General features: G+C 42.8%; 2 protein-coding genes across 3 annotated transcripts in view; one reads left to right on the forward strand and one right to left on the reverse strand.

Annotated features, from left to right (window-relative positions):
• mrpl11 (mitochondrial ribosomal protein L11) overlaps positions 1-23,036 on the forward strand; it is a 39,063-nt gene that overhangs the window by 8,593 nt on the left and 7,434 nt on the right. For both annotated transcript variants that reach the window (XM_051420608.1, XM_051420609.1), the window contains exons 2-3: positions 3,574-3,752; positions 22,866-22,961. In XM_051420608.1, coding sequence (XP_051276568.1) covers positions 3,630-3,752; positions 22,866-22,961 — 219 coding nt within the window. In that variant the 5' untranslated portion in view covers positions 3,574-3,629. The remainder of the gene's footprint in view (positions 1-3,573; positions 3,753-22,865; positions 22,962-23,036) is intronic.
• tmem265 (transmembrane protein 265) lies at positions 11,669-16,933 on the reverse strand. Its single transcript, XM_051420607.1, has 2 exons — positions 16,223-16,933; positions 11,669-13,410 (listed from the first exon to the last, which is right to left on the reverse strand). The coding sequence occupies exon 2, from the start codon at positions 13,406-13,408 to the stop codon at positions 12,344-12,346; it is 1,065 nt and encodes a 354-aa protein (XP_051276567.1). The 5' UTR covers positions 13,409-13,410; positions 16,223-16,933; the 3' UTR covers positions 11,669-12,343.

Genomic DNA, 23,036 nt, shown 5'->3' on the forward strand with positions numbered 1-23,036 from the left:
AAAATTTGGGTATTACCACAGTCAGTAGGATTCATCTTCTGGGGATCATGAATTGCCGTAGCAATGATAAGCTTACATCCAGGTTTCCAATAAGCCATAACTTCCTCTGACACCACATGAGCTGAAATAACTGTTTGTGAAAGTGTTTGTATTAAAACTTGAGCAAGCGCGCTGCAGTAATACTAGCTCTAGTCTGGCAGGCACAAGTCTTTACAAAGATGGTTTAGGATGGATAGAGGGGAATAGCTGAATAGAAACATAAACCAACAACATAAAGGTGCTCTGATAGAAATAAAATGTGAAACAGCCTTTTCTGAAGCACAGTTTCCAGGTTAATGGTGTATTTACACTCCAAATGAATCTCTGTCTGTGTTTCTTTAATAAGATAATAATGTTTAAATCTTGTGGCAGCATAGAATCCCTGTTAGTAGAAAATATTTGACTTCATTTTCTTCACTCATTCCCTTCTAATTTAGCAGAGCTATGACGATGAAAAGGCAGATAAAGTGTAACAAAGGTTATTGAACCAGATTAGATTCTGTTTTGTTATAGGTACAAAGCCCGATCCCACTGAGAAATCAATTAGTATTCAGCCTTTATTTCATCAGACTGCAGTAAAAAGATATGGATGATATAAAGAGAAGAAGAAGACACGATTTCCTCTAGGCTGATACAATGACAGTATTATTTATACTGAGGAGGGACTTCAAACCACAGTTACCTTTTTAAAGACCCTTTCTCCATTTTTCAAGAATGTCATTTTATAGGAGATCAATATCTGTAACCTTGACTTGTAAATAAAGACAGATTTAGAGAATTCATTGATGTTGGCTACTGTTTGGCTTGTCTCTTTAATGAAGACTAAAGAGAGCCTAATAGCCTAAACAATAAACCGCGGTGGGCTTCACCAGTGCAATTAAACCCACATTTTTAATAGCAAACTGATTAATTTCTTTAATCAAAGTCAGCTGTAGCCTTGAAGTGCAGTCAGCTTTAATTATGCTGAAACACACCACAAAAGCTGCTGTTGCTATTCTGTGAAAATCTTCAGAAAAACTTCAGAGACATTATAATGAATAGGAGATAAAGAAATGTAATGAGTTTTTACATGGGAAGTGTAATTTCAGATCTTTTCGCAACAGTTTATGTAGCCCTGCAGATTATCGTGACAGGTGGGATTTTTCTCCTGCTTTTCTCCTGTGTGCTCAGTTTTATTGACATGTTTACCTCTGTCAAAGCCACAGTGTTTCCATCCCAAGTAGTTCCTCTGACAGGCTGCAGGAGAGAGAGGAGTGAAAGTGTCCAGATTTCAGGCCAAAAAAAACTAGTTTTGATTTAGCGGTTGGATTTTGGTGGTGATTAGCGATTTATTAAGAAGAAATTACAGTTGATAGCCAGACACTTGATGCCAAATCCTAATGCATTTAACTGGAAATGTCAGGAGTAGGAATGACACTGTTGGGTGCAACAGCAAATTGGAGCATTTTGGAGAATGATCCAACATTTGCGGTGGGTTTTTGCCCCATTAAGGCTCACCTCACCTTCCTTTTTATTAGGTGGTAATTTAAATGCTGGCTTTGTGGCATGTCATTTATCAACCGTGTTTTAACAAAGTGCTTTTACGCTGTAACTCAACACAGCGCAAACAAATTGCTCTTTCTGTGTACTCCTCGTTATCGGGGAGGCTGTTGCCAGTAATTGCCGTAGGAATGTAATATTCAGCCTAAAGAGCAGCTCAAAATTGTGTCTGTTCCTTTTAAATTACTGCGGCTTTGATTTGATTATTCACAGCAAAACATTAACTGAGCTGTGATTGAGGCTTATTGTACTGCCTTGAACCGTGCTTCCTGCCGCTGCACAGTTAAAGCTGCTTTATTCTTTGAATCTAATGTAAATTCAGCTGCGTGAAACGTACTGTCAGTGCAGTTGTGATGCCTTATGTAGGTCAGTTCTTCTTCAGTGTTAACTGCTTAGCCTTCTGATGAGTGATTTCATTTTGCGAAGGAACTGCGGTTTTATTATTCATACTCCAACAGAGATTGGAGTTGCGGTGCATTAAAGCATGACGCTGTCATTTCCCCACTCTCAGTACTGTTATTCCCTTTGCCCCAAATTGGAATTAGACCCAACATTTGATGCTGTTCCTAATTGTTTTTTCTCTCACAATCACAAAACTCCAGTTAAGCCTCGTCTCTCTGGATGTACAGTATGTCGTTTTATTGGTGGATATTTTTTGTAGCACTTTTCTTTCCCCCTCAGACTGCTGTTTTAGTTGTTTTTCTGCAGCTCGCCAGTTAAGGATTCATGAGTCTTTCTGTCACTGTTTGATAACAGAAGTGGGGTTTCTCACTTCAGATTTAATGCATACTGCTCCCTGCATTTTCTAACTGGCTCCAAAATTGATCTGAACTGCAACACGATTTTTCTACAATGAAGTAGCTGAACACATTAGGTCAGTAGCGTGAAATTGACCTCTGTAAAGTAGCAGCGTATGTGAGTTACATTGTAATGACAGCTATTGAGGGAATTCAAACTAAATGGATTCTATTTGGGACTCTTTCTGCAGTATGCGTATCACCTTAACACCCTTACAAATATTGCCTCATGGTGGTTGCACTTTAACGGCAGCTGGATAATCAGCAGCGCAGATAGAATCACAACTTTTCTTGGGAGCAGTTTCTCCCCGTTTGTTGGTCTAGAGCAGCATGTGGTCCCATATATCTTTTTGGTACTGTCTCTTCTGTTGATCTAATTGGATACCCTCTGTTGCCTACAATGAATCATTGCTGGACCTCTTCTTCCCCCTCAAGTACTTATTTTTATTGAATGCAGGGTTCCCCTGAATCACAAGGCTCAACCTTAAAACTTGTATTTGTCCCTTGGCTCCAGTCATTGATCTTCTTTTTTTTTTTTTTTTTTTTTTACAGCTGTGTCAGTATCACTTTTATTCCAGCAGAGGATTATAGGGCTGCTTTTATGTGTTCTGCCTCCCCAAAGAGAAGACAGGAGTTCAGGCCATTCTCCACACTCCACTAATTGACTCCTAATTTGGTAAATGCATTTTAAGGTGGAATGAAAAAGCCGACCCCTCTTTGCATTCAGATATGGGAATGACACTTCCACCCCTCCTCCATGTATTGTTACTTATCCCTCCTCCGTCCTTGACACTTGACCTTCACCGATGCAGAGAAAGCTCTGCTGCGGCACAGGGAGTTTAGTGGTGACACATTTAAAACCGAGGTGAGGCCGTTGAGGCGTTTTGGCATGCACCCCATGATTTTTCAGAGAGAAGTTTTAAATCCGGCCTCCTCTCAGGATCTTCAACGTTGCAAGCATCTCACTCGGCTGCTGATCCACACCGCAAACACCTCCAGGAAAGTGGCTCTCACTGCGCCGATCGAAGGCAAAGATTTTTTTAATTACAGCAGAATGGAAAGGCATGGGTTTTGCCTGCGGGTATCGGTATTGATTTGAGTGTATGATGTTTTAATGAGCCCAGCGTGTAAATGATTTGTTGCAGTTGTGTATTCTTAAAAGGCTAATTTGTTTGTTTTTCTCTCCGTTTGTTTTCAGTGGGTGCATTCTCAGCTGACTTGGAGGCAGATTTAAGGATTTCCAGACAGACCAGGATGTCAAAGATCTCGAAGGCAGCCAAGGCTGTGAAGAAATTCGATGCAAGCCATGTAATCCGGGCTATAGTGAGGTCAGGACAAGCTGCCCCTGGACCCCCGCTAGGCCCTATCTTGGGACAGGTAAAATTACTTGCAATTCCTCTTCTTGTTCTATCTCTTCGCTCCGAGTAATCAGGAGTATTAACTTAATTGCAGGAGCAGGGCTTCATTTTACCAACTGACCTTCCGCACACAGCTCTCATTAACTGAGAGACAACCTGATCTTTCTCTATTTTCTCTTTGCCAATCACATAGTTGCCTTTCTCTCCTCAGTCACCTCACCATACATCCCCACCACCTCCTCCGTCTCCTTCCACAGCTCTATTCATATTCCAATTCTTATTCTAGTCGCACAGCTCCATTGTGCAGGTGGGTGCCACCCTCTGCCTCAGTCTGCGACTATTTTCTCACAGTTTCCAGGCCAAAGACACCGACACCTCCATCCACAGCAGCTGTCCACATACATTAGCCTCACTCTTTACAACCCTGCTGATGAAATGGGATTGAACCTGTGAAGGTTTTGTCTTAAATTCTTGTATACTTTTCTCTGCTTCAATTGCTCCAGAGAGACAGCTGAGGTGGTGCTGTTTTTTATTGCTCAGGGATGCGCCACTACAACTTTCTCACACCAGATGCCAATTCCAACTAGATAAATTTATGTATTGGCTTGGTACAGTAATAAAATAAGTCAGCAGTCCTCAAATATTGAGCAATGAACAAAGACGGTTTGGAGTCGGTGGATAAAAATAACTGAGGCTGAATTATTTTTCGCTGTAAATAAAATCATTCATCTGTAACTTAACTGTTCAATCCTGATGGTCCGTTCATTAACCTCCTCTTTTGCTTCTGATCTCACAAGTGTGTTGTTTTTAAATCTTTCTTGTAAAATTTCAGTTTTATTTTACACTATAAAGGCACAATCTGCTCGCACTTTAATGGCCATTCAGCTGTTTAAGTTTGATTGTCCTTTGCGAGATTGAATGAAAGCAATCTTGCGGCTTGTTCTGTACATACAAATGAGATCCCGTTAGCCTCTTTAATGGACAGTGCTCATCAGTCTTGGATGCTGTTGCACACTTAGAAATCAGATCAATTCTCACAGTTCATCCATCTATGTGACTTAATGACGACACTCAGAGAGGAGAATGGAAAAGAGCTATATATGATTAATAACACCGGGAAAAAGCAAATGTCAGAAAGGAGTTAAATGATGTGAAAATATCACATTTCTCTTATATGACATCGACAGTAACAGTGCCATTACTTTATGGTTCTGTTCAAAATGATGTACTCTGCTGTCACCAGCTGCACAACATAAACTGTACCGTAAAGTCTGTTCATTACTGGAAACCTGAACCCCCTGCCTGACTGGGACTTGGATTTAGTTCTCAGAATTACTGTAGATTACTGTAGTTTTAAGTCATTTTAGACACATTTCTCCACTGTTTTGTTTGAGCTTTCTCTATGTTGCTCTGCACATCTACTGCAATTAACACATATTGTCTTTTCTGATTAATTTACTGATTATTATTTTGTCTAATGAATCAATCTTTTGGTCTAGAAAAGGTTATAAAATAGTGAGAAATCACCCGTGGCGTCTGTAGATATGAAAGGCTCATTCTAATGTAGCAAAATACACAACGATTCTTATTCTCAGGGTATGATACAGAAATGAAAACATACTTATACATATTATTCTCTGCCAATAGATCTTCCTAAATGTTATATACTGGACCTTTTATCCAATAATAAAAACAATCACCCAACTCTTCAGCTCTTTTCAGCTCTACAGAATTTCAGTGTCTTTTAAACTCATTGTTTTAGTTCTCTCTCAGTGGTCTTATTGTGTTACTTTCAGCTCTCAGCAGCAGACAGACGCAGTTAGGAAGTAGCTGGTGAACACAGTGGAGCAGTTAGCAGCTCGATGCTCCGAGAGGCAGAATTTTCTGGAGTTGGTAGAGACCAAAACAGAGCTAAAAGGAGAGTGAACGTTGTGAAATCCAGAAACATGACTACAAATGAATACTAATGTTGCTTTGTAACTGCTGGATGTGTAAATAGTCAATTGTTTGCTTTATCAGCTTAAAAGGTAATGATGTATCAGATTTGTGTTTACAATTAGTATTTGCTGCTCTCAGAGTACACAGTATTAACGCAGGTTTACCAAACCTTGTCAGAGCCTTTGGACTGATATTTGACAGTGACTTAGCTTTTAAATAAATAATACAGTGAGTAGTACAGTAATGATTCCTCCTACAGTTGGGAAACATCCAGACATTTTTATCCAATAACAAAGAGGAGTATCTATGCTTTAATCTCATCCCATTTCAGCCTCTTTTTATTCCTGCAGCAGCCAGGATTTTAACTCCTGCCAAGTGAAGAGACTGTAATAACCCATTTTTACCCTCCCTGCACTGTTTACCGGTTAGATGTATAATTGATTTTAATATTTTTTACTGATCACATTTAATGCTCAGCTAAATCTTCCTTCCCCTCAGCTACACTTGAGACCTCTGAGCCGAAGCTGAGAATGAGGAAATTCGCCAAGTCTCTGGAAGGTCATTGAATAGCACATCCTGCCCCCAAAACGTACTGAAAATTGACTTTTATTTTTTCAAATGTTCTTAATTGTGCATAACCGAAAGGACTGTACACTTACAACATTGCATGCTAACACGTTTTTTTTATAGCAGGATTGCATTACTTGCCAGGCAGAGAGAGGGCATATTTTTAATGACAGCTTCCAATAGGCATACATAAGAACTCCAAACAGCAATCATACATTTTGAACAACCTTCAGTGTCTCTCACATCATATAAAACCTGTCACAGTGGCATGAGTGCTTCTATGTCTGCATCAGTGGGCGTGTGTGGTATTTTTGGGTGTTTTTACCCTAAAAAAAAACCAGTCTCCTTTCCCAAAGTTTCAGTGGTTGGAATTTGATCATTTTGAAGAATCTGAAATGTTTGACAGCTCAATATAACACATAAAGTAAGAATAGTGTTGTTGTTTTTTTTTACCAAATTCAACAAGGATGCAGAGTGGTCTTTACTGCCTGTCTTTGTTTGTATGGTGCATGTCACCTTTGAACACTTGTTTCTCACAATATTCTGTCTTTTGTGTTAGTTATATGTGTCTGTTGTTTGAAACCTTTTTTTCCCTTATATTTATTTTCCCTTTAGCCTCCACAATTTAGCTTTTCTACTATTCTTGTTTGTGATTTCATAAACTCAGCTGTAGGTGCAATATATGAACGGATTCATTTGCATAAACCGTTATCTCTGTTTGATTTATTTTCCTATCATGTTGGTTTTTTTTCTCCAGGGCATTTAAATCAAACCGGTATTGGTTTATTCAAAAATTTCTTCTATCTGTTTTTGTAAATTATCTCTTCATATTATGAACTCATTTTTTTTGATTGATCAATTAATTATTTATACTATAAAATGTCAGAAAATAGTGAGAAATAGCCACTCACAATTTCCCACAGCCCAAATTGGATTTTCTGTCAGACCAACAGTCTGATTAAAAACATAATTCATTCCAGTGTGGGGAAATACCAAAGTACTGTATTTAAATTAGAGGTACTTGTACTTGACTTTATAGTTCTAGTCCACTACTTTGTTCTCCACTACATTTATTGTATTTCTGCTCTGTGGTATTGTTTGATTTACTCCCTTTAAGTATAAGATCTGAGTACTTCTTCCACCTCTGTTCACTACGCAAAACAGTTGTTCATCACTTTGCTGTTTTTAATTCATTTAATTAATTTTAAAAATTCATAACCAGTGACTCCTTGACATCGCCATTCAGAAATGAAAACATACTTATACATATTATTCTCTGCCAATAGATCTTCCTAAATGTTATACACTGGACCTTTTATCCATTAATAAAAACAATCAACCAACTCTTCACCATTCAAATGCCTTTCAGTACGTTCAACAGTAAGTGAACCTCTCATACGGCTGTTCAGTACTACGTTCAGTCTGTTGCTAGTTCAGGCTGTCAAGTTCAGTTCAGATCAGTATAGCCCATATAAGCAATGTACATAAAGTTAATAGCGCAGTTATCAGATTTATGATGGTCTCTGTGGCTTTTACTAAAATGCATTTAACGAGGAAGTAACGTACTGTCAATCACAGCTGAGCTGACGGTGGTGTTGTCAGTCACTAGTAAATGGAGCTGCACTGTTAAAAGCTACTGATTCAGTCAGTGACAATGTTGATTCAGTATAGTCAGTTCAGGTTAAGATCTACTTGTTTGTAGATCTGCTTAAGACCTCTAATTTACAAAGATGTAAAATAGAGAAAAGCAGCAAATCCTCATGTTTGAGAACCTGAAAGTGGGTTTGTCAAATAACTGAGCTATTAAGCCTTAATGATATTAGTTAACAATTAATTCAATCAGCTAACTGATTAATCGTCTAAATGTTTAAATTCTAGTTCTGTATTTCATTTAATTTGAGCATCAGGTAATTGACCGGTGCTTAACTCCTGTTTCAGCCACATGTCACCCCAACATCTGAGACCACTATTAGTATGCGTTTGTCTCCAGTATTGCATTGCATATCATAAGAGACCCAGAGTCTTTTGCATCATTTCTTTCTCATAGAATATACTTTGAAGTTCTCTCCAAAAGCTGTGGTGCTGATGGGGTGTGCTATGATGAATGATTTAGACATCTGTCTGTTAAATGTGGCTCCTTCTGCCAGAAGGGTGGGTGTGAGCTTGTAGGCACACTGTAGCTGTCGCTGCGTCAGGGGTAATGAGGTGAGATGGGTTTTAACCAGGAGCTCAACCAAGCAAAACAAAGCCATATGTTTGTCTAAAGGTGCCTCCTTTTGAACTGTTTGGGATGTCATTGTTGTTGGGGCAGCACGTTGTGTGCGTTTGTCTCTCTCGGCTCCCATGCTCCATCAAGCTCACACCGTGTGTAGCAAACGATAAATAAATGGCAGTCGGCAGCCACTCTGCTTTAGGCAGTGGCCCCGGCCCTTTAATCTTAGCCAACCTCTCCTCCTCGGTTTTTTCCACTCGCCTCTGACTAACCACCCTTGACAGGGGAAGTGCAGAGAGGTAGGCTGCCTGTCGGCTGCGGGGCAAATTTGAACAAACGAGAGAAATAAAAGAAGGAACGGGAGACAAAAAAGGGAAACTGACAGCTTTGGTACAGGAGAATAATTACAGACTAGAGTGAAATTAGCACAGGCGAATGGAGGGGAAGAATAGAGAGCAGGGGAGAGAGCAGCAAAAGAAGAAAGAAAATAGGAGAGTGGCTCATGCACTTTTCTCCAGGAGCAGGTTATGAGAGTCTGCGGGAGCTGCGGGAAAATGCTGAGCATTGTATCTAGAGCTTAACAGGTGTAACAAATTCTAGGAGGTAGTCATTTGCAGAGGCTGCTGCCTATGCAGTCACTGCTTTTAGTATAATAGAAATATGAGAGGTTGCCCAACAAAGGAGTGCATCCAGAATGCATGTGTTTGAAATGTAAAGTGAGCAGGGAGACGGAGATGATAGAAAGATGGTAGGCGAGAAGTGGATGCTGTCTACTACACTGGTTATCCCTGTGTGGCTTTTCCTTAAAAGTCTCTCTAAACCAGAGAGAAATTCCCCACTGAAACTTTAACTGAATTTCTTTTTTGTGGCTGAGTGTGTACATTAGTCTTAATACATCCTGTGAATATAGCCTGTAAATCAAGCATAAAGCAGTGAGAATAACCGCATGCATTTTGACAAATAGTCTCAATTTCAATTAATAGGACCATTAAAGCTCAGAGGAGAGGCCGACGGGTGCATTCACAGCCGCTGTGAGCAAAAGAGCGAATTCACTCTGAAAAACATCACACACACTTACTACACCCCTTGACATGCACACCCCATCACATCAAGACTTCTCTCTCTTTCAGCATTAAAGGCAGGCAACACGACAGCACACTCAAGGATTACCGGGAGAGGATCCGAGCTGATGGGGCCGCTGGCATAATTGTGATAAATGACGGGCTTTTGTCAGGGTGCTGCTCCATGAGGCAAAGAGCTTGCTTTTCTAGCGTAAATATGTGGGGGGGGGGCTTCCATTCACTTCACCAGTTCCAGTATGAAAAAAACCCATAAAAACACCAATTTTCTGTGACTGCAGAATGGGAGTTGATTGACTTTAATATAAACTAGATTTTGAAAGTATCAGGCAGTTATTTGTCCATGAAGCCTCTTGGCCTTGAATAATTACGACAGACTTCGCCTGTTTTTTCCCCTATAAATGGGTGACAGGCTGCCAATAACGCTCCTACATAATAGCCAATGAACTGTCAACACTAGACAAGTATGAAACACTTTATTAGTTTGCACTCTGTCCTGGAGGTGTAGGTGACAACAGCTGGGGAATAACTTCACAGTACACACATGGTAATATGTCCAAGTCCCCACGTGGTAACACATAACGTGTCTGCCTCATGACGACTCAGAGGCTCGTACCTCCGTGAGGAAACAAGGCACTTAACTGTACTGTATATCCTCTACACCTGCTGCTCAGGGGCGGATCTAGAAAACTTTTCATGTATTTCCATGGAATATTCATGTGATGATTTCATCGCAAACAATCACATATATCAACATTTGCTTGGAGATGAAGATATTTTAACTCAAAAACATAAATTTACTGTGGCACATTGGTAAAGCATTGAATATAAATATCTGAGGCTTGCATTAGAAATCAATAAATTGTTTTATTTCCAAATCTATAAACATTTTCCCAAATACATGTATTTTTTAACTAAACTAGAGCCTAACAATTGGTCTACAATTTGGCCATAACAGATCATTGTGTTAATTTCAGTTTTCTAACACATTATTTTTCAAATTAATCTAAATTAATGTGTTAAATTTGACAGCATTTTACACCAAACTGGGAGGACAGCTCCGGTGGCCAGGCAATTTTTAGAGGTGGCCGCTGTCCCTCCTCCATGCCACCCCTCTTGATCCGCCCCTGCTGCAGCTTTGACCCATAATCCCATGATGTCCAAATACTACAAAACCCACATCTGAACAAATCAGTGAATGAAAAGCTCTGTAATTCAAATGGAATTAAATGGTTTTAACTCTTTCATCATCTAAAGTGAAAAAAGGGATTTGAGAGAGACAGGCAGCTTTTGTTCTCTTCTTCTTTTTGAAAATAACTAACAGAGACTCTGAAACAAGCACCAATGACAGAAGACAGCAAAACATGAATTTTGAATGTGTTGTGAAACTGTAAAGGGATTACTTACATTGGTATTCTGTCTTTGTAAACAATGTACTAAAATAGACCTGTACTGTTGTGTATGTTATAGGATTAAGATGATATTGCCCATCTTAAAGCCCTACCATTGAAAGTTTTTATTTATGAAAACAGTGTTTTTCATAAGTAGTTGGCATCATGAGTCATGCACATTTTGCTGTGCTAAAAGCACTACTGGATGGTTTTAACATCAACAGAAAAAGTGGTCGTGAAATATATGCGAAGGTACAATACACATCTCTAAATTCAAGTCCAGCTGATGATCAAATTCTGCATCTAAATCAAGTAAAAGACAAAAAACCCAGTTTGGCAGAGATGGTGGACCATGACCCCATGAGTCTGCAGGTTTTCACTCCAACCAAACACCACAGTATTTCACTGATTAATATTTCCTGCCAGGCAACTATTAAGTAATGTCAGCCGGTGTTTTCTTTTGGTTTGAATGAAAATCTGGCAGGACACTTGCATGGATGAATCTGGGAGGCCATGACATAAAAAGATTAGATATGAGGAGAAAACATCCACTACCCATATTATGTTTGTTATGTTTTTCTGACTCTTCTCTAACCTTGTTTTATTGTGGAAAAAGTGGGTAGCTTTACCACTTCAGGCCTCTGAAACATATTGAAATAAGAAAAATCTAAGACAGGAACATCACTTGGGATTGTGAGTAGACTTTGATTTAAAGGGACACAAGCCAGAAAGGTTTGAACTCCCAGGGATAGACTCTACATTGAAATACTGGAGCACTGTGTGTAGAGTGAGTTTTACTGGTAGATGGCTTTTGAATCATGTCTCTGTGGTACTGAAGGGGGAAAATAAATCATCACCCCTCTGTATTAAACTTTTCTCTGTGAAGATTCCCTCTAAAGTGACAGAGAAAATGTACACTAAAGGTCAAAGTCTGTATTTTGGATGGCAGAAGAACATTGATCCCCTCCCCACAAACCACAAGAACTGAACTCAAATTTAACAATTAAACCACAGATGATTTTTCCTGTAAACAGAAAACCTCAAAGGTGTCTGAATGCAACAAATTAAATCCTGTGGCAGTTTGGACAGTCGCGCCCTGATTAAAAAAGGGAATAACCACTATTCGATTTCCACTTTTCTTTCCAGTTTCTTGAATATTCTGTACAGTCTGATGAATGTGTTCACAGTGTTCAATTTAAAAATACAGTCCCACAAATCACAGCAATGCATTTTGAGTTATTCTTAGCACAACAAAATGTGCCGAAAGCCAAGCTTGCCAAATGCATTTACACAGTTTTGCATTATACCCATCACCGTTATACTGAAATTCAATATCTGTTTGGATGTGATACTGGCCTGGCTGGTCCGAGTTTTGGGTGTGGGTACATGCTTTTGTGCATGCGCGCATATTCAGAGTGACTCTCTAGAGTTCATGGGAGATGAAAGAGGGTCCTAAGGGTGTCTCTGTAGGCTCCAGGCTGACATGGGAGAGAGTGTGGCTTTGGGAGCGAGACAGTGTGTGATAATGAGAGGGAGGAGCTTTCCCCTGGGCCTGGCCCTCTCCCTGCCCTGAGCTCTGGCTTGGCAAGGTCGAGTCTCCTGGTTCTGCTCCAGCCACAGTCCCAGCTCCTGCAGCACTGCCCTCCTGCTTGTGTTTCTCCCAGGCTGAGCTCAGCTTCACAGCCAGAGCCAACAGGTTCTTCCCCAGGAACACAGTGGATACACGTGAGTCCCTGTACCACAGCATGCCTGTGCCCCTCAGGGCCAGGGTGAAGATATTGATAGTAACCAAGCTGAGCCAGGGGTACAAAGCCTCCTTACGAGGCCCCCTCTGTCCTGGCAGGCCGGTGGCCCCCAGCTCTGTAAGGGCCACACAAGGCAGCAGCAGCAGGAGGGCGTAGCAGTAAAAGAAGACCAGGCCCTCGGCCCAGATGGGCAGCCTCTGCTCAACAACGCCTCCAGTCCCTGCTGCAGCCCCTCCTTGGGCTTCCCACAGCCCCGCCTGCAGGTCCAGCACATCCAGCAGGTCCACCACCACCCACAGGAGCCGGCCCCGCACCTCCTGTTTCCTGCGCTGCGGGGTCATGTGGTCAGCTCCCGTCAGGATAAGAAACAGGGATGGCAGACAGATGGATAGGAGCAGCGTCAGGGTCTTCCTGGCCAGCGGGTCAGGCGGCCGGCGCTCCTGCCTGTAGTTATGGCAAACGAAGAAGAGCTTGAGCTGGAGCAAGGACAGGAAAAGGAACCAGAGGGCGTTGGCAAAACCACGGCGTGGCGACCGCGCCTCTGACACCACGCCGGCTGACACAAAGCGCAGCGCGAGCAGGAAGCCCACATCACCTAGCAACACTGCCGCATACTGCCACACACTAGGTCCTGGAAGACCCCGAGCTCCCAGCATGCTCTGTTCCAGCAGGTAGAGGTCCACCACTGCCATCGTGCTCACCGTGACCAGGGTTGATACGCACACCTGGGGCGTGGGCACCATGCCTGAAAGAGACATACACATATGCACAGTGATAAATCTGTTACGACGGAATTAAAACTCTGCTCACATCGTGGCACACAGTGCCATCTGTCCCCAGTGAAACTGACAGTTCTGAAGGATAAGAACATGCTTGTTTTTTTTTCAGCCAAAAACTCAAACCACATGTAAAATAGTTTTATGCTTGTTGCTATGGTTAAAGACATTGGCTGCCTAGTAAGCAGTGTGCGCCCTTCATCTTTGGCCAGAGCTACATCTATCCTGGCTGTTCAAGCTGAGAAGCCTGTTAAATTGTGTTTTTTTTTTTTTTACTCTGCAGCTCTTTGAATTAAATAGTCTTCATTTTCCATAAAGGTCCTAACTGTGCTTCTTTTTGATTCTCAGATTTTTCCCAAGTTCTTTGCCTTTACTTTTTGCTATTTGTTGTTGTTGCTGTTCTTTTTTGTACTCATCTTATTCATTATTAATTAATTGTGTTCAGGCGCAGCTAGGTGCCCTGTCAAAGTCTTTTCTTTGCCTCTATAGTCTGCCATGTTTATTCTCACACTGTGCTGCAGTCTTTAATCATCGCAAATTCCCCTCTCATTTCAGATGAATATTGATAACTTGCTATTTGTTTAGAGACGCGTTTGACTCGTGTCTTTGTGTACACACTGTGTACGTCTGGCTGAGTGCATGCAGGCAATGCTAATTTGGCTGAATATGTGGGTTCATATTTCTTTGTTGCAGCTCATATCTCAGCCATGGACAGTATTAACCTCATTATTGACATAGCTTGAGAAATGATCATTGACTTTACAGTGTAATCGAACTGACATCTCTTTATCGTATTTAGCTGTAAAGCAAAGCACAGACCAGTGGACTGTCTGTTATCTGCTCAGCACCCCTCAGTGTGGGGGGGGGGGGTGTTGTCAACCCCTCAACTGGATCGATGACATTATAATATAAAATCATTACCAGCTCAGATGTGTCGTAATGGCAACAGTTGAGCGTGATCGAGCGAGAGATTGTCAGCATGATTGTGGCCTCTGAGAAAAGTCTGCCAGTGGAAAGTGTGTATTGATATCTTTCCGATGGAAGACGCATCACTTCCCTCACTGTAAGACTAACAGGAGCTTAGCCATCTCCTCTGTGCTGTTTGAATCATTGAAAAGGGCTGAGGAACTCCACTGGGTAAAAAAGGGGGTTTGAGATTGTGTGTGCGGAGGCAGAATGAGCATACGACTGCAAGTGAAAGATTAATAGGCCTCTTGGCTGTCTACATGCCTAATAAAGTGTTACTGCATGATGGTAATAGTTCATAAATAAGCTTAGGGGGAGAAGGGGTGAAAGTGATGAAGAGGAAAAGACTCAAATGCAGATACAAAGTGACTTCCACCCACTTATATGAAGACGTGCATTTCATGAGCCAGCTTGGCCTGGATGAATCCAAATGTATTCATCACCGGCGGTATTGAAATATCACAGACATTAGGGTTTGTTCTGAAACAGATAAATCAAAGAGATGAGGAAAGGAACGATCTGGACTGATTAATCCGCTCTGAGGCATGGTGGGAGGACAGGCGTGGATCATGCCAGCATTCGTAATATCTGATTGTCTATGAAGCCTTTGTCTCACCACACACTGCAACTTGATTATCATTCCCCCAAAATTGAATGAATTTCACCAAGCCGCAGATTGAGAGGATATTGGAATTTAAATTTGTTTTTTCTTTGTCAGGGAACAAACCTACTCTGCAGGGAAGGTGGGGGGGTGGAGAAGTTTACAGCCCATGTTGCAGCTGGCGTTTCCTCGAGGTTGTGCCTCTTCAGTTATTCCACCTGCGCCTTAAATTTCACCCTGGAAATCTCCCTGTCAGCCCGTGTTTGTGTTTTGACTCCCTGTCAACGCTGTGTAATTTATTCTGTCCTGAGTGAGGGACCAGGATGACAGCCTGTGTGTCCACTCAGCTCATCAATAATGACCAAATTCATCATTTCCCTGTCTGGGAAGTGACACTGCTCTTGACAAGGTGAGGTAACCTATTTCGCTGTGAGCACGATGAGTAATGGCATGTAATAGTGTGCAGGTGAAATATTAGTTCTTTTTTTTTTCTCCCACTTCTCGTTTTTAAGCTTACCATGTGTGACACCAATGAACATGCCTCCATCTGCACCAGTGTCTAAACAATCATCCAAAAAGGCTCACTCCCACTGCCAGAGATAAAGCAAAGGGGTGGGGTTTGCCACTTGCCTTTGTTTTCTATTAATACTGGGTGATTTCCAGGTGGACAGAAATCCATGTAGAGCAAAGATTAATTTGTGTACACCCACAGTTTATCTCCGTAAACACACCTCATGGAGCTCAAAATTATATCAAAGACGAGAATCCTTCACAAGTTATCACAGGTGCCACTGGAGCACCAAGGGCATCAGGACAACATCTATGTCATTATGTGCAAACTAATTAATTAATAGAAAGGCAGGCACTGTGCAATCCCTGATAATGCACTGCTGAATAAATCCCCTCCCCAGACTTAAAGCCACATGACTAAAACATCTGTTGATTTGCCAGGTAGCAGCCAAAGTGTTGCCTGAGGGTTTTTTTTTCACAGTTATCATGTTTGTTGTTTTTTTCTGATTTATAAAATTCGTGGTTATAATTTTCTGTCCCAGCATGCAGTGCTTTTGTACGATGCCTTGCGTCCTCTGGCAATTTAACAATCTCTATTAAACCGCTTCTCTGCAACACCTGTTTCATAACTGCCCTATTAACAGCAGGTAGCCTATTGTGGGTTTATCCGTGCATGTATGCTAGTAAAGTGAAGCTTTAGTTACCCAAACCATTCGTCTTGCACTTGGGCTCGATCCTCCTGGCTTGATTTATAGCGAGTAATATGCGTTTTTTTTTTTTTTTCTCCCACCAAGTACAAGCTCCGTCGGTGACCAATAAAGTCTCTTTTATTGTCGTTGATGAGCCGGGCTCGGTGATAAAGTCCTATTCCCACAGTCCGGCTGTTTGTACACAGGCAGGTTCCGGGAGAAGGCTCATCTCGAGGGCTGGAAGAGGGGAAAGTCACCGCCACTGCCACATCAAGCACATCCGAGTTTGTAGGAACAAAAAAAAAAAAGAAACCCCGGTTCACACTTATCAAGATTTCCCCCCTCCGTGCAGATCTGGCGTGGCCGATATTCTCCGATGGGGCTCCGCGGTTTTTGTTGCAGAGGGCTCGATCTGGTTCTGGATCTGTCACCTCCCGCAGTGTCGGTTTTCTGCTGGTGTCGGGTTTATCTTTTGACACAGCAGCGGGGGCAGAGAGCCGTTCAGGGGGGCAGCTGCTGCTGCTGCTGCTGCTGCTGCTCGGTCGGGCTCCAGCTGGGGAAGTCGGTCAGAAGTGGAGCGGCGGCGGCATCAGCGGCGACGCGGAATCGTTAAAGTGGAGACCGCAGACTGATCCAACCGAGAAGATGGCTCATGCTGAGAGAGGAGGCAGGCAGAGCGCTGCAACACGGAGGGGAGGACGAGGGAGAGAAACTCACTCAACGCTGTCCGAGTTTGGTTGTGGTGTTAATTTGTAAGCATGTTACGTGCTCCAGTCCAGACCTCCCACCCTCCTCGGTTTCTCCTCCTCTCCTCCTCAACCATCAAGCTGTGGAAGTTGAGCTGGAAGATGCTGTGAATAGTGCTTGAGAGCAGCCAAGTTGCATACAGTATATTCATTGGTTATGGTAATCATGATGATGCCACTTGCAGAAGATTTAGTTGCATTGTTTGGGAGCAGGCTGATTCCTTATTTACCCTTCCTCGCTTGAAATAAGAGAGAGGAAGTGGAGCGAAAGATGCTTGTAGCCTGTAGACACATTTAGAGCTCAGAAGGCAGATGTTACAACTTTAATTAGTCCTCCTTCTGTCTACTTACTGTCTTAGTCACACAAGGAAATCATCCCTCTGTTGTAGATTAACTCATTACAGCCGGCTTACTGCATACTTAAACAGAAGGATTGGGAATTTCTGAGACGGATCTAGCCAAAAATTCTTTTTGGAAACAGTTTTAGAAGAAGGCTGGCTGCTTTCCTCATTCAGGAATTTAATTTTGGTTCCTTTGTCCGCCACTGGCGCTATTTATATGGAATTTCCTTGCGTCACCTTGTCTACAAGGTCCTGCTCCTTCAAGTGAATCTGTATCTTCCAGTGTGCACCTTTAGCAAAGACTCAAGTCCTCCACTCCCTCGTTTCTGTGGCTCTCAGCGTGCCGGGTTCATTTTAGAGTGAGAGGTTTAATCAGACTGGTGAGAAAGGGGATGGAGAGTCATCTTTCTTGTCAGATTCAGCTCTGCGCTCTGCTGGCTTCCAAGAGAAGAGAGATTTTCCATTTTCCTCACTTCTGCGTGGGTTTGTCTTTTTTTTTTTTGCTCTTCTTCACCCCTTTTCTCCTTCTTTCTGCTGCCTTTCTGTCACCCTCTCCTCTTGTTTACCCTATTCTCTCCTCCATCCTGCTACTATTCTCCTGTTGTCTTTTTTTTGTGTGTTCCCTGTGGGTGTGGTTGAAGGTCATTCTGCACACTGGCTCACTTTCAGAGGGGGGGAGGGGGGGCGAGGCAGGGAAAAGGACAGGACAGAATAGTGAGAATAGCAGAGGAGGGCGAGGGGCAGCCAGGCGGGCAGGCTGTCCACAGTACTGTGCAGTCATCACTTTTTACTTTAGACATGATTGGGGAAGTTTTGGAAGGACACATGGGGTTACAGACTGTCCAAGAATGCTAAAGGCATCAACAGTGAGCCGTACTCCGCATCAGACCCGAGGCTGACCTCCACAAACATGGCAAACATGGAGAACTCACTCCCTTCACCTCCCTTCTCTTGGCACTTAGTGTCATCTCAGAGTGTGAGGCATGAATTAAAACAGTACTCCATCGATTTAGTGTTGCACTCCTGTAATTATTGGACCCATAAAAATGGATCTAAATTGATGCAGCAGAACCAGAGATATCTTTTTTTATTTTTTTTTATATTCCATTCATTCCTCTTCCTTCTCAAAACTTACATCACTGACAATGCAACTCCACCGCCAACAGTTGCTAATGTAGCCTTGAGCATTTGTCAAGTAGAGAGGAGCCGGCTGCAGAAGTCTGTTAAGCTCATGTCTCTCTAACTCCACACCCCCAGATTTGATTAATTTTCAAACTTGTCGTATGCAAACCCAACTGACACTGACATCACAAGTGACATCACTTGAGGCAGGTTACTCACAGAAGGCTTTATACAACGTTTCTCACATGCAGTAGTTCTCCTCTCTGTAAGCAGATGGTGATGTGTACAGTCAGTGGAGTTTATAAAACTCCTTTTAGTGTACAAAATTTACTATTATCTCTCCACAAACACAACAAATGCTTTGTTAAAACATTGTCTTTGCAGTCTGACTTTATTCCAGCAACTGACTCGCTCTCTTTGTGTTTCTCTCCTCCACTTGTCAGCGTACTGTATCTTGTGATTGTTCAGTCATCTCCAGCGTGGAGCCTCAGCTGCCTGCAGTTCAGGCTCCTGTGTTTCTGCTGCAGCCTCCACACGTGATTAATCATGTGAAGTGGCAAAAAGCACAACACTGTCAAGACTGTGAGGGAGACCTAATGGAGTTGAAAATGGGATGTTTTGTCGTGATGCAATCCATTTTGTTCCACCTTCGCCCGCCTGCTTGCTTGCTTGCTTTCACCATGCCCTCAAACAGCAAATTCTTCTTCTGGTGCCAGGTACCAAAAGTGAAGGCTGGGTCTATTTTAAGCAAAAGATTCAGACAGGAAAAAACGCTGCTGAGAAGTTTTGGCTTGTTTTTGTTGTTATAAAGATGAGTCCCTGAATTTGGTTCGCTCCGTCAGTTCGGCACTCATGCCCGTTTGAGCAGCGCTCCTCAGCGCTTTTATGCAGGGCTGTATATTGGCCTCAGCACAGTTCACTGGAGACTGAGGGTGAAAATCGTTTTCATTTTCCACTTTTAAGACTAATCCACTGATTCCAGGGTGGAAAATCAAGTAAAATGCATGTCCAGCGTGAACTCAATTTATTTTGTGCTGTTTGCCGTGTGCGGATGGGTCTGTTGGACCTAAACTGACCTGCCGCTCTCGCTCTCAGTTACCCCCTCATGCAGCTGAGGGTTCAACATGAAACCTAATCAGCTGTATGACGCTACAAAGGGGCTGGATGTGATAAAATGCCAACAGCGGAGCAGATTAAATGAACAAGGTAATGAAGGTAATGAATGAGAGTGTTTCACACTGAAGAGTTTAATTAACCTCCCCTCCCACCAGCCTCTCTCCACTGTAACACCTTCGTCGCCGTGTCGCAGCCCTCCTCTGGCTCGACCGCCCGGGGCAATTTATTGAGTGGCCTTGTGTGCCAGGGGCAATTAATCCTGCCTCATGCCCCAAGGCCTTATCCTGCGTCTGTGTCCTTTATCTCCATGTTTGCCACGCTTCCATAAGCACAATAGTTCTCTTGACCTACTCTCCCTCTCTTTCTCATCTACCTCCATCTTTTCCTCTCTCCTCCTCCTCCTCCCCCTTTTCCTCTTTTTTCTCATTTCGTTTTTTTTTTTATCCTGTTCTCTCAGGATGCAGAAACACCTGCGACCACACACAGTGAACACTTCCTCGTCGTCAGCAGTCCTTGGCAGCTTAATATGCACACATATCCACTCTTGAACTGATAGTCTTGTCAGATTGAAATGAGGCTGAAGTATTCATACATAAACATACTCACACACTCGCCCATATTCATGAGGACCTCCTGCGGCCTTCGCTTTTCTTCCCTCCCGTTGTTCACCTCGGTCAAACAAACCCCCTCTCATTGTTCAAATATTGACCACAATCACTGGCCACATTCTGACAACTTTAATACACCTCAGCTGTCTTTCTCTTTCCCATTCCCATCTCTCCTCCCATCCCCACGCACACACATACACACCATCCTGCCACACCAGTGCTACATCTTGTTAAAAAGAGTTAGTGAAGCTGAAAGGCCAATCACATTAACACAGAGGGAGTGTCAAAAAAGACTGCAGAGAATATGGTGGAAGGGTCAAATCAAATGGACACTTCTCAGATTTTAATTGCAAATGCCTAATTGCTCCCATAATTATGAGTAATGAGACTCTGCCACGCTGATCTTGAATGGATCATATAGCAATTACTCACCGCTGTCGCTGCTGGATTTGATGGCGAGAAATATCTTCGTAGATTAGCGTTTAATCCCGGTGCCCAGGATCTCAGAAGTCTTTGAAGATGTGCGACTGAATGTCCTCGTCCACAGCCGGCGTGGAAGGCCCCGCCTTGGGTGATGGGCTGCAGCCATTTTATACTGGAGAGCACCCGGCTCTAATCAGTCATGGTGGAAGAGAGAGGATTTATCCAGCAGCTCGGACTCGAGGATGATTAGATGCTCAGATGCAGTGAGCAGGGTTAGCGATTTGGCCAGGGCATGAATGTTACTGTTCCAGTTCTCTCCCTCTGATAAATGTCATGCGAAGTTAGAGGAGCCAACCTTGAAACTTGCTCTCATGGCACGCCAGCCCTCTGTTATATTTGTGATTGCAATTACCAACATGGTTCAATCGTTGTAATTACTGCAGTTAAACTATTACATAGCCCGAGGCCAAAATAAAACTTGCTCACTCTGTCATTTTCAGAAGCTGAGATTCTTGGACTCTTGTGAAACACCTTAATTAAAGTATGATTACCTGTCTCTGGTGCATTCTTAATTGTGTGCGGAACTCAAAGTACACTGTCTGCTATGCACAAGTCATCCTCAGGGCAGTCTATTTTTTTCTTATTTGCTACTCTTTAGCCTTTTTTTTCATGTTTGTTCAAGCCCCTTTTAGCACTGACTGTCTGGTCAGAGAGGCCATGTGAAGTATTTTCCTCTGTCTATCTTTAGAACAGTCACTCCTCTGTCTGCATAATGTCTCGCCATCCGTGCTTAAGCACATTTTAGAAGCATCAGGCATTATCTCTGGCTGGTCAGGGAGGCCCTTTCATGGCATTGTGTGGCCTGAAAGGGCCATCTGAATCGGTGGGAGAGATCATTATCCGACATGGGCTGAACAGAAGGAAAGGAGCGGGAGCTGAATGCGTGAGGCAGAGCCCGAGGGTTTGCTTTGACTCATACCCAACATCACAGCCTTTATACTAATCCATATTTAATTAGACTTTCCTTCATTGCTCCCTCCCCGCTTGTTTACCCGTGCTATGTTGTTTTATCGGAGGCGCGGGGAGGGAAGGGCACGGGTAGAAGGTAGTGATGTTGACATGGGATTACTATTAATAAGCACGGGAGAGGAGGGAAGGTAGAGCCTAGTGAGGACTCTGGGGACGTAGCTGTGTTTCATTTCATTAATAGGATATTGTAATTCACATAGCACCCGTCAGCTCTGAAACAATAACCTCATGATGTGATGTGTGGAAATTTCAATTGGTTTGTTGTTGTTGTGTCAGAGGATGCATAGAAACACCAGTGAGTAATGAGTAGCATTTTAGACACTAATGAAGTGATGGGCTTGTCTAGATCGAGAGCGAGTGATTAGCATTCATCAGGTGCTTTTGAAGCCTTTAGTGGAAATGATGTTCACAGAACTTTCTGCTCCGTTAAGTTCAAATAAATGTCTTCCCCGTCCTGTCATTGGAGAATGTCTCAGGATGACTGACTTTTCATCAGATCCATTATTAGAATCTGAAAGCTGTGCTCTGCTCTGTCGTGGTGCAATAGAAGCTCGCAACTCCATTAAACTGTATAAAACCCTTTTTTTTTTCCTTCCCCCTCATTTGTGAAATGAACATTTCAATCAGTGTGTTGCCTTTGGGAAGGATGGCGGGTGAAGGTCAGTAAAAATTTCAGCAGTAATAATTAGATTCTTTATTAGTCTTTTCCACTGAATTCAGTTTCAAAGAAGAATGGCGCAATGGAGCAGTGTTGGCCCGGTGTTGACTTAATGTCACCCATCCATTTTGCTTTCGTTCTGGTTGGCCTTGCAGGAGCTGGAAAATGGGAGGCTCATTCATCACTGGGTTTCTGTGGCTCTGGGCACCAACATGCATTCAGTCATAGCTCGACTGACAGACACACACTTTGTCTGCAACAACAGAGGGCTGCGCACAAACACACACATGCACCCACACACACAAACCGATGCATCTCTGTCTGAATATAATAAGAATAACTAGTATGAAGTGTAAAAATCTCATTGCGTAGGAACACTCTCTCTCGTTCCATATATATACCGTGACACGCCTGTTCCCTGAACCGTTCGTGTGTGCAAATATATTCAGACCTCTCTGATGTTTTGATTGACTGACAGCAGCCCAGGCATCTGTATTCTGGCAGCACAATGTGACACGAGTGACGTTTGAATGTTTTGCGAGCTCAGACTTCTCATACATTTTAAAACGAACCTCCATAATTTTTCCATGTTTATTTCTCTCCTTTCCCATCCAGAAAGGAATCGCCATCGGACAGTTCTGCAAGGACTTCAATGAGCAAACCAAGGAGCTGAAGGAGGGCATCCCTCTCCCAGTCAAGATCAATGTGAAGGTTTGTCTGTAATGCACGTTGTCTAACCCATCCCTGACCCTTTACACTTAACACTCATCCCTCCCTCCCTCCCAC

This window comes from Dicentrarchus labrax, unplaced genomic scaffold (genome assembly GCF_905237075.1).
Source record: "Dicentrarchus labrax unplaced genomic scaffold, dlabrax2021, whole genome shotgun sequence".
In the NCBI taxonomy this organism is placed as follows: domain Eukaryota; kingdom Metazoa; phylum Chordata; class Actinopteri; family Moronidae; genus Dicentrarchus; species Dicentrarchus labrax.